This window comes from Hemicordylus capensis, chromosome 4 (assembly GCF_027244095.1).
Source record: "Hemicordylus capensis ecotype Gifberg chromosome 4, rHemCap1.1.pri, whole genome shotgun sequence".
Taxonomy (NCBI): domain Eukaryota; kingdom Metazoa; phylum Chordata; class Lepidosauria; order Squamata; family Cordylidae; genus Hemicordylus; species Hemicordylus capensis.
Window position 1 is genome coordinate 174,015,508 of NC_069660.1, and position 12,120 is coordinate 174,027,627.

General features: G+C 40.4%; 1 protein-coding gene across 3 annotated transcripts in view; it reads right to left on the bottom strand.

Annotated features, from left to right (window-relative positions):
- Positions 1 to 12,120, bottom strand: part of FAM193A (family with sequence similarity 193 member A) — a 112,688-nt gene that overhangs the window by 100,367 nt on the left and 201 nt on the right. The window contains exons 1-3 of one of the 3 annotated variants that reach the window (XM_053242903.1): positions 12,090 to 12,108; positions 2,759 to 2,900; positions 403 to 477 (exon numbers count right to left, since the gene is read on the bottom strand). In XM_053242903.1, the coding sequence (XP_053098878.1) occupies positions 403 to 477; positions 2,759 to 2,824 (141 nt within the window). In that variant the 5' untranslated portion in view covers positions 2,825 to 2,900; positions 12,090 to 12,108. Of the gene's footprint in view, positions 1 to 402; positions 478 to 2,758; positions 2,901 to 12,089; positions 12,109 to 12,120 lie in introns of those variants that run through there. The other 2 variants (XM_053242902.1, XM_053242904.1) reach the window with 2 other exon arrangements.

Here is a 12,120-nt window from a genome sequence, read left to right on the forward strand (position 1 = left end):
GACACGTGGTCACGTGGGGTGGGACGCAGGCGCCTTAAAGGAGCTGCGGAACTCGACATCGAGAGGCTTCTGCGCAGGCGCAGAACCCATTCTAATGGATTCAACGGATCACACCCCAGATCCATTGTAGACATAGTTAAGAGTTTTAATCAGAGTCATAGGGTTTTAAAGCCATGGGAGAACAAGTAATGTGCCGATTAATTCATCACATATGGCCATTATACAAGATGTATAGCATACAAGGCCTGAGGTGGGCATCTTTTACTACAGTGTTAGCCATAATGGACCAAACATTCTATTGCATGGGGGAATCTGAAGAAAAGTCAGTATGTTCCTGCCATCACGGAACATGGGAAGGATATTTAATTATTCATACACAATTAGGTGATGCAAGAACTTTACCTGTTCAATAAAACGCTTCTGTTTGAAAACTTCCCAGTCTTCTTTCAAAAAGTGCTGTTTTGTCCTCATTGCTACCTGGAACAAAAATTAAGCCAGATTCACTAGTCAAAATGGTGCCTATTTCAGAATATACATGCATCTGTGATCATGAAACACTCTGATCTCTGTCTCTTAAGCAATTTAGCAGCTTAACACCATTATGAGCTAAAGCATTATTAGCTAAAATAAAGGTGTTTTGAAGCACAAGAAATATTGATCCACTGAATGACTTGAAGTGGAGCTGGTGTCTAAATATTTAAATGTATTTTCATATAACCAATTACTGAAGTGCTTGACAAAACTGTGGAAGAATTAAAAACCTAGGTGTATACATTTTAAAATCCAAGGGCAGGATCCAGAACAAGTAAAGCCATGACTAAGCACCACTGGAATAAATGGGACATAACTAACAACCCTCATACATTTCAATGGTCATGATTAGTATAGATCCTGCCCTATATCTCTAAATGTTAACATATTAAAGAAGTTTACTGCTAAGCTAGATATGGCTATAGTTTTTAAACTTACAAACCATCTCATTAACAAAGTTCAGAAGATTAAACAATGCCTAGATCTTCCCACTTGGAATAGCTTTGTAAATGCTCTGTTTTTCCAAGTGCACATCCTAACTAAAAGATTTGAAGATCTCTGAAAATAGTTCTGTCCCATAGTATCTTGTACATCACTAGACTTTTTACATAACAGAATGAAGTTTAAATAGATTTTGCCAGTCTGCTCAGAAATAGAAAAGCTTCATGCAATTTGTTTTTCTTGCAAACAAAACTCAAGTCCACTGTAGAGATACTTAGTGATGTCTATGCTATACGCCTGTCAGCGTTATTTTTATTTTATTTATTTTACATTTTATATCCCGCTCTTCCTCCAAGGAGGCCTGAGTGCACTGACAGACAGCTGCAGTCTCAGAAAAAGCTATGAATTCCAGATGTCCCCATGCCACTTGGGGATCTAGAAAAGAACTGGGGATGTGGGAGAGTGCCTTTTGAACTGCACTGCAGCTAATTGAGGCTGTAGGGCAAAGAGAACCTTATTTAAGTCTGTCTCCTGCTCAGTCACAGGTAAAGCAGGACAGAAGGACAGGGAAGGGGTCCAACAGACATGTCCCATCTCCAGCATGATCCAACACAACAGTAGCACTGTTGTAGGGGCTATGCTGTAGGATGTTTATCTTTCATTTTTGGTTACTTAGCAGCTTTCAATTTCACACAGAAAGTTATGATGGAGAATCTTACTGGCTCTTTATGAAGATATTCTGTATTCGCTTGGAATATAGGCAACCCCCAGTTACAACCCGCCCCCCTTATTTACAAAGCTCCATAACATACTACATTAAGCAAGTCACCAAATTACAAACGCCAACCTGTACATACAAACAAGTCATCACTCTTAGGAACTATATGCGTTCCAAGTAATGAACATCTGACTTTTGGAACACAACCCGTTCTTAAGTTGGGGACTTCCTATACTGCAGTGGCAGTCAAGAGGAAACAGAGAGTGCTATAGAAGTGTAACATCAAGTCATCAAGTGTAACATCAGGCACAGGATTTCACAATCGTAGAACAGCATGAATCACCACTGTTGATCTCGTTCACTCCTAACACTTCTTGGGCTCAAAAACTCAAGTGTAGTCTAGTGTGTCATGCATTTTAAAATAAATATTTTATTTTATTTTATTTTATTTTAAACCCCTATTTTTAGTGTAGAGAATGGATTTTACATGGGTGTGAAAACTAAACTACTACTTAAAAGCTCGAGTTAATCTGGTAAAAATAAGCATGCAAATTCAACATGAAAATATCTAAGTACATCACAAATGCTGTTTACTGTGTTCTCTAGGGTAGCAAGTGTATTAGGTCAATGACAGAGTAAAGTATGCTCATTAAAAAATTAATTAAGAATAGTTTTACTGGAAAGCACCTTTAGCAGTAACCAAATGGCAGACCACACAGAAGATGGTGCTACTGTTCATAGTATTCTTACCACTGTCACAATTTTAATGTGTAGCAAGCTCTGACAATCTAGGTGCATTAAAGAATGCCTGCATGGTTGCCCAGCACACACACAATTACTTTCCATTAATACCTCCTGTCCCAAGAATGGCAGTTTTCAACCAACGAGTTGTAATTTGGCAGGAACAGCACCAGAAGCATTCCCAACTCTTCTATCCTCATAGAGCCCTCTTAGTTATCTGCCCCAAGACTACTACCTGCTAGCCTCTACAGTATGAGGTAACACATATTAAGCACACTTACCTTATACTTAATTTTAATATGCACCATTCCATAACTATATACTTACCTGTTCATCAACATAATCATCTATTCTTTTCTGGCATTCAAGCCATGCTTCAGCAACTTGCCCCATTTCCTGTTCCAATTGGCAATACCATTAAGGTACTATATCTCTCTCTTCACTTCAGGAACCATATGTTATTCCCAGCCTAAAAATTAAGATAGTAACAGTGAATAGTCTTGACTAAACAAAACATTCAGTAGTGTCAGGTAACATTTTATAGCCAAAAGAACAGAAATGCTAATAAACCTTTAAATAACCTGATCCAAATCAGAAATCCAATTTATTGTCAAAAATCTCGTTTATATCTTTATCTAAAATTGGCCTTTTCTTCTAGACTTAGATCAGAGTAACTATCTTGAAACAGTAGTCACCAAAGATACTGAAAACTGAATCAAACAAGATGGCAAACACTGCAAATCCACTATAAAGTTTATTTTATGTTTTCAAAAGCCTTCCATTTGATGCACCTCATCTACTTAAGTTAGATGCTATTTTTCAGAAGTTTCTCTGTGTGTATTAAAGATCACATATAGCTCAATCAAGGTAACAATGTCCAATCTAAAGTAATTTCCCAAATTCTCCGTTTACTATGATGCATTATTTTAGACAAAAGTTGGGATCAGAAGAGATTAAATTAGCTGGAAGTAGCAGAAATGGCTTCAAGACAATTTCCAACTGCCTTCATATAAGCTGTGGTTATACAACTGCTTTAAAATCTAATTCTTAATTTCAAAGAAAATGCAGTCCCTATATAAATTGGCCCTCTCCTTTTTGTAGACATCAATTCTGTCTTGGCAAAGAGAGTGTTGTCTCTAACTAAAAGAAAGACAGTTCAGCTTTCAACGTTTTGGGCAACCAAATCCTTTTAATCTCCTTTCAGGATGCAGGACAGACCGTTCTCTTAATGTTGAACAAGAAAGAAAGGGCAGCATCTGGTTAAGTTGTTCTAGTAAAAACTAATCTGCCTACTTTCCTTTCACTATCAATACAACTGGACTGAATTTGGTCCAAATCAGTTAGGCAGTTCACAAGTTAGCACTAGGGATGTGTACAAACCTGATCGAAGACCCTTTTACGAGCCTCTAAACAGGTTTGAACAACCGGCGGTTCTGCTGGCGTGTGCATGTCAGGTACTTCTGGTCATTTCCAATCCAATTAGGCTACGGGGCAACAGGGAGATATGCTGCTGCCCTGCCAAATCCTTTTAAAGTGCAGCAACGGCAGGGAAAACACAGCAGGAGGGATAAGAGCACCCTCCCCCACCCTTAAAGGTATTCCCCTGCCTTTGAGCCGCACACCGGTTTCATGCACATCCCGGGTTAGCACACTTACATCTCAAATGTTCATGTGTCCACCATCTTGAATTGGAATAGATAACAAAACCACAAACTATGCATTTGTGGCATCTCTATGTGTCCCTACAACTGTAACAAATTTGGTCCAAATCAGTTCCCACTTGCAACCCAAACGTTCACTTGTCCATCTTGATTCAGAGTGGATGACATCATTACAAACTACACCTTTAAGCCATCCCTATGTGTCCCTACACCTGTAGCAAATTTGGTTCAAATCGGTTAGGCAATTCACAAGTTAGCCCAACTGCGCCTCAAATGTTCACACATCTGTCATTTTGAATGGGGGTGTATGACATAATTGCAAACCATGCTGTTGAGGTGTCCCTGTGTATCATTCCCTACATCTGTACCAAATTTGGTTCAAATCAGTTAGGTAGTTCACAAGTTAGCCCACTTGCGCCTCAAAGTTTTAAATTTTTAATGTTGGTTTTAAATGGATTTTAATGTTAATGATTTTAATGTTTAAATGATTTTAATTTGTTTAATTGATTTAGTTTTCATTTTAATTGTTAATTGATCTTAATTGTTTTTATTTTGTTATAAACCACCCTGAGCCATTTTTGGAAGGGTGGTATAGAAATCAAATAATTAATAATAAATAAAAGGCTTTACATGTCTGCCATCTTGAATTGGCGTGGATGACATTATCACAAACTACAGCCATCCCTCGCCAACCACGGGTTTCCCAATCACAGATTTGAGTATCTGTGACTGGGAAATTGTGGCAGGTCTCGCCAACCGCAACTTGAGTATCCACCATTTGGTGAGATTTTTTAGAATTTCGAGGGCCAGGGGGTGTTTCCCCCCACCATTAACTATTTTCCCCTCAGTCTTCTTGCAATCACGATTCCCCTACACTCTTTCCCATTGGTTTTAATGCCTTGTCAACCGTGAATTCACCAACTGCAAGGTTTTCCAGGAACAGAAGCCTCGCGATTGGCTAGGGACGACTGTGTGCCATTGATCCAGGCATTGCGAAGTTTGGGGGGGGGGGACACACACAGAGAATGCTGGGTGATACATAAGCCTACTGCAAACTAAGCTAAAAATGCTGGGCCTACGGCTTGTTCTCTCAATTTTTAGACATCTGTGACATATTTAGCCAAGAAAACCATTTATTATCATTGGTCACATACAGCAATGATCATCCCCTGCTAACTGGGCAAAGAGGCACCTTTTACCGTGGTGATTCTCTTTATTTAGCAGGGGGAGAGTAACTGACCCTATCCACCGCCGCCACAGTACCTCCAGTGATTGTTGCTGGTGTCTATCTTGTGTTTTTTAGAATGTGAGCCCTTTGGGGACAGGGAGCCATCTTATTTGTTTGTTATCTCTCTTTGTAAACTGCCCTGAGCCATTTTTGGAAGGGCGGTATAGAAATTGAATTAATAATAATAATAATAATAATAATAATAATAATAATAATAATAATATTTGACCCTGACTCATGTCTTCTTATGGATTGCCATTGTAGATCTTGGAAGACATGAGTCAGAGTCAAATTTCACATTAAATGTGAAAGGAGGACATTAAATTTAGGTGAACGTATATGTTTCAGATCAGAAAATCTTGCTGTTCCTATTAACTTTAACAAACATTTTCCAATACCCCAAACAGAATGTTCTACATTCTGCAGTATTGTTCTGGACTCGTTAGTTGGCCAGACATTGTTCCAACAGTACAGATACTGTACCAACAGGCTCTGTATCTATCAGTGGAATGGCAAGTTCTGACTGCTGCTAGCATTGTAATTATCCTAAAGCTTCTCTTCTTGCAGTATTACAGCATTATTAATTCATGTGGGGAAGGTGAGGTGTACAGCTGATTCTCAACATGACATTTCATGTGCCCTATTGAACATTAGGGCCAAGTTATATATTAATTGTGTGTGTTTTGTTCTTCTTTTGAAATCAGAGCCATGAGCGGGGGTGTGATCAGGACTGGAACTGCAGGGTGTGGGGTAGAATAGTGCCACAGTCCCAAATAAAGTTTCTCCCTCCAGGAGGGAAGATGTCATGGACTAAGAATAGTCAGATTATACCTTTTGCATTTCATGGCTACCTGGCCCTGCTGTTTACCAGTTTTCCTCTACATCATCCACCTCATATAATGACCTCCACACAACCCACATTTGTTAGTCTTCTGGCACATTAAGGAATATCAATTCAACTGAGTAACCTTTTGCTAGTTTATGCCATGCAACTGTCTCATCTCTGCTCCCAGAGCACGAGTCAATTGCATACCCTCCTTGCTGGATCTCATTATACCTTATACTATATAAGAAAAGATCAATGGTCTAGAACAGTGGAGGGAGACATAGTGCTTTGCCACAATCCCAGCCTCTGCAGTGAAAGCAAGCAGACAAGGAAGTCCACTTTCCAGACAATTTTATTTTGTTTCTTTTACACAGCTTTAAACAAAATGAAAGTTTACTTTCTATCCCTCACTGAGCAGTGAAAAATAGCTCCTAGTCCCTCTGGCAGGAAAACAGGATGAATTGTCTTCCTAAGGGACCTTCAAGCAAAATGATCACACAACCAGACTGAGGTGCAGTAACATGTTTTCAGAAGTAGAAAGATAGCTAAACACAAATTAAATCTTTGTATCAACAAGAGCCCTGCTATTTCCAGCTGACAAAATTCATTTATAGATACAGAACCTTAAATCTTAAGTTTCATTCCATTTTTATAGAACGTCCTGCAGTTTATGAGGTCAGGCAGTTCACCATGGAAAACTCATAGTTCCTGCAGACATTCATCTATGATGAACTGTAAATCCACCTATATTTAATCTAAGAAAAAGGAGAGATTTCCCTGAAGTGAGAAGTTAAGAGGAAGCCTACAACTAAGTGAAGTAAAACTCCTTTAGGAGGTGTAGAGATTTAAAACCATTATAATAAATGGGTACCATAGATTAGAAAAGGCACAAAGTTCAAAAGAATGGTTTGCATAACACTATTGTGGTTGTTTAGCACTAGCAAGGAGTCTATACAGGTGGCTTCCTTATTTAAAAGAGGAAGTTCTCTGAAATTAGGAAATGACAGCAAAACACCAGGGAAAGAAATAGAAGTAGTCATTAAGTCAAACAAAGGGCAAAATGCTAAAGATATGACTAATTTTTTTAAAATACATTGGAAGCAGCAAGGTAGGCAGTGGGATCCCTTGTAAGGTAGCATATAAAAATAGTACTGAAGAACGACAATGTGGCAAACCAGGAGAGGATTTCTTGCCCTAGACCTCCCACAGGTTCATTTAAAACCCATTTCATTTCCGACAAGTTTACAGATAAACTAGAAATAACAGTTTTACAGCAAGGCATGCTGGAAACACCAAGAGTTGAACCATATTTCTCTTGGCAGTGTATCTGAAGAAGCCATGTCAAACAGAGGAAAAAATATGAAGTCATCAGGAACCAGAGAATGGGGGGCAGAAAGTTTACCATTTCTAAATGTACAAGTTAGTTTTATGAAACAATGCAACATAATTAAAACCAATAAAGAATAAGGTGAATTAAACAATTTCAAGGTTGCAATTCACCTTTTAGAAGCAGGAACTGAATATTCTTCTTCATCTCTGAAAGCAAAACTATAAACACACTAGTTTTGGTTTCACTTCAAAGGAACACACACAGAGGAGTGTCTCATATCTTTTGCTTAAGTAAAAGGTAAAGTGTGCTGTCAAGTCAATTTAGACTCCTGGCACCCACAAAGCCCCATGGTTGTCTTTGGTAGAATACAAGAGGGGTTTACCATTGCCATCTCCCGCGCAGTATGAGATGATGCCTTTCAGCATCTTCCTATATCACTGCTGCCGGATACAGGTGCACATATAAAGGAGATTTTCAGCAACCACCCATTCTTCTGCAGCCATCTGTCTCTCACACAAATATGCCCTTGAGTTGTCCCACAGCCCAGAAGTTACCTCTTTCCTTTTTCCACAGAAGTATTTCCAGCGCATAACTTTTAAATTCCAAGTAAGCCATTGTGTGAACTCTGAAATTTTAAAAGTATTCCCTAAAAATAAATGTCTATATTCTGTTTGACCAGAAACAAGCACATTAAATGTGTTCTCCTGAATTTTTATTCCTAATCTTTATTACAGTCTTAGACCAGCAGGTAAAAGCATAGAAAGTTATGTGGGATATGTGCAATGTTTGCAGGACAAGGTATAAAACTGAAGAATATAAAAGAGTATTGCTAAAAGCTGTTGAGCGGTATAAGTTCCCTAATCAATAAGTTTCCTAATCAGGATTTTCAGTTCAAGTATGTTCTGATATATATTTATTATTATTAATAATAATAATAATTATTATTATTATTACATTTATAAACATAAAAACACAAGATATTTAATAAATGAAACTCAAACAATCGGATCACAACAGATTTAAGGCAATGGAAAGTTTTCCCAAAAAAACCCTACACCACTGTCAGCACCAGATAACATTCATTCAAGAGCTCTAACAGAATTTCAAACAAAAATATGCACATTACCAAGGACAGACGCTTACCAATTGATTAGCAGTTAGCAAAAAAAAATTTTTTTTTCCAGCAATGAGGTCTACTATTGGTTATACAGGAAGCTGCCTTATTCCAAGTCAGGCCATTGGCTCAGTATTGCCTACTCTGACCAGCATCAGCCCTCCAGGATTTCAGACAGGAATCTTTCTTAGCCCTACCTGGAAATGCAGGGATTGACCTGGGACCCTTTGCTCCACCACTGAGCTACAGAACCATCTAAACACATTATGGGCTACAAGGTTTTGAATCTGGACCACGGCAGATTTAATGCTCTCTCTCAACCACAGTTAAATGAATGGGATCACATATTATTAATTATTATTATTTATTCTATTTCTATACCGCTCTTCCAAAAATGGCTCAGGGCGGTTTACACAGAGAAATAATAAATAAATAAGATGGATGCCTGTCCCCAAAGGGCTCACAATCTAAAAAGAAACAAAAGATAGACACCAGCAACAGTCACTGGAAGTACTGTGCTGGGGGTAGATAGGGCCTATACTCATAGAACTCCTATGGTCAGCCCCTTCCTTGTCTAAAGAGCATATCCTACCCCATCCTGCTAGTCTTACCTGGGATTAAGCATATCAGTGCCCAATTAACCACAATGCCAGACATCCACAAATTTTGGCTTGGTTTACAAGCCAAACCAGTTACTTGTAATTATCACTGACCTTTTCCTTCCCCAAGTCCTGTGGAAATAACTCAGAAAAGGAAGGGGTGTTTGATCTCTGCTGGGCTTTTGCGAGAGTGCTTAACCCACAGTCAGAGAGAAAAAACTACCCCTCCCTGAGTTCTCTGTGGAGAAAACGAGTCATTTCCTTTCTGGTAGGATTTTGTAAGAGGCAGCAGCAACAAGCCAAAAGTCCCTACTCCTTGGGACAAAACCCACCTCTTTTCTCTTCTCTGCTCTCCACTGAGGCAGTTTCTCTCCTAAAAGTTGGGCTGTGCATAACCCATTTTTTTCCTCCAAACAGAACAAAGAGGAGAGTGTGGTTTCTCTCTACAGCAGAGGGGCCTGCTGGAACTTTCTGTCAAAGACCAACTCATCACAGAAAAACTGCTCTTCTCCATGAAAAGTGGGGGAGAGGAAACAAGATAGGTAGCTTCTTTCCCATAAGCAGGGCTTTTGCTGGATATGCAGGAAGAGGAAGATCAATTCATATAATGCATATTGCCAAGTCACTCCATGACCATAAATATTGCAGCTAGGAACAGAGCTGGGCTAGCAAAAAGGCACGAGTTAATGAACATCCCGCTGCATTCTTTCTATTCTGGCTCCCCTGAACTCCGCAGGACTTTCTTCCAAGCACCAGATTATACGTTTTGTTTCTGAAGGTGTAAGTTTTCTAGTTAGAATACTGATAGTTCAAAGTTTACTTCCAATAGCCAAGACACACTTCCCGAAATGAAGACTGGAGGCCCTCTTCACTCTTACACTGAAAAGGTTTACTTCTTTGGGATGGTAATTCTTACACATTTTAGATAAGCCCACTCCCTGCTTCCATAAGTAACTACAGAAGAAAGAAAGCCCAGGGCAGCAATTCATGCACAGAAGCAACATACAAACAGTTCTGGCCCTTCTGTAACTAAATTATTCAGTCATGACAAAGGAAGCTGCCTTCTAAAGAGTCAGACTGTTAGTCCATCTACCTCAGTATTATCCACACAGACTGGCAGCAGCTTCTCCAAGGTTTCAGGCAGGAGTCTCTCCCAGTCATATCTGGAGATGCCAGGGAGAGAAATCAGAACCTTCTGCATGCAAGCATGCAAATGCTCTTCCCAGAGCTACCCCATCCCCTAAGGGGAAAATATTACAGTCATAGTGCTCACTAGTGTAGTCTCCCATTCAAATGCAAACCTGGGCAAACACTGCTTAGCAAAGGGGACAATTCATACTTGCTACCACAAAACCAACTCTCCTCCCAAACAACGAAAATACTCCTGAAGAATGTGGGCATTGGTATCAATCCCACAGAGGTTCAGGAAAAATTCACTAGATCACATGCTTTGTGGAGGAGCTTTTGGGCTCACAGACGGACATAACTATAATGATACTAGAGAGAAGGGGAACAAGTGTCCCTGGGCCACTGAGGGAGAGGAACCCACTGGCTGGGAGACAGCTTGCTCTTTGCTTTCCCCCATGCCTCTATGAAGCAGAAGACTGAGGTGGGGGAATCTTCACTCTTTGTCCTATGGCCCACTCCAACCTTGCTACATCCCTGCACAGAAGCCTACCTCTCCTGCAGTGCAATTTGGAACTTTCTGCTCTGAAAGGCATGAAGGGAGGCAAGCATTAGTTCACACAAATTTTAGGCCTCTCTTGAATCAATTTTCTCAAAAGCATAACTTGAGGTGTTGCTTTTTAAGAGTTACTTTCAACATATTGAACATTGAAGTTTGACAGAATAAATGCCAAGAACAAAAGAGTATAGTACTGTCTTCCCTGATTGGAGCCAGCATGGTGTAGTGGTTAGAGCGCTGGACTAGGACCAGGGAGACCCGAGTTCAAATCTGCATTCAGCCATAAAACTAGCTGGGTGACTCTGAGCCAGTCACTTCTCTCTCAGCCTAACCTACTTCACAGGGTTGTTGTGAAAGAGAAACTCAAGTATGTAGTACACCGCTCTGGGATCCTAGGAGGAAGAGCAGGATATAAATGTAAAAATAATAATAATAAAATAATCGGATGGAGGTGGAGACAGTTATCAAGGCCTTTGCAAAGCAAGAACTTTACTTCCTTCTCTCACATCTCTGAGAAAGACAATTTCCTTATGTTATTTAATATTTTGATCACTATCCTAAGCATCCTCATTTTAAGCAAGGAATGCTTAAAACCACCTTAGACCAAAGGCTGCTCTGTTGTCTAAAATCAAAGAAAGACAGTTTCCCAACCCTGTGTGGGATTAGAAGCTATTAAGAACCGCTACTCCAGAGCGGAGGAAGAAGGAACTAGATTAGAACAAGGTTATTGCCGAGAGAAAAGATTTGCCTATGGACCCTACTAGGGCCTCAGAGTGGCCAGACTAGCAGTTCCGACCCGACGAGCACCCAAGAGCGTTGCCTTCTTAGGGAAAGAGGGCCTCAAGGATCTGACAACGGACTTCGAAAAGGCCCCTCGAGAAAACAAAAGACGACGGAGACTCTGGAAGACTCTCCCCGCAAAGGGGGAAGGGAGCTGGGAGCACGGGAGGAGACGACTCTGTCTGTCTGACTGACACACACACACACACACACCCCACCCAGGCAGATAACCGAGTAAAGAAAGGTCCAGACAGGCCCCGACCCAACCTCAGAGGCCCAAGGGCAAGGGGCGGCCTGGAGAAGAAAGGGAGCTTTGCTAGCCAGTCCATAAGCCGGCCCAGCTCGCTCAAGGAGCGGAAGGCAAACCTCCACCACCACCAACGGCTTATGAGGGAAGGAGAGAAGAGAGGAGAGGAAATAAAAACAGCCTGCCTGCCTCAGCCTCGGGCGCCGCAACTGACTGACAG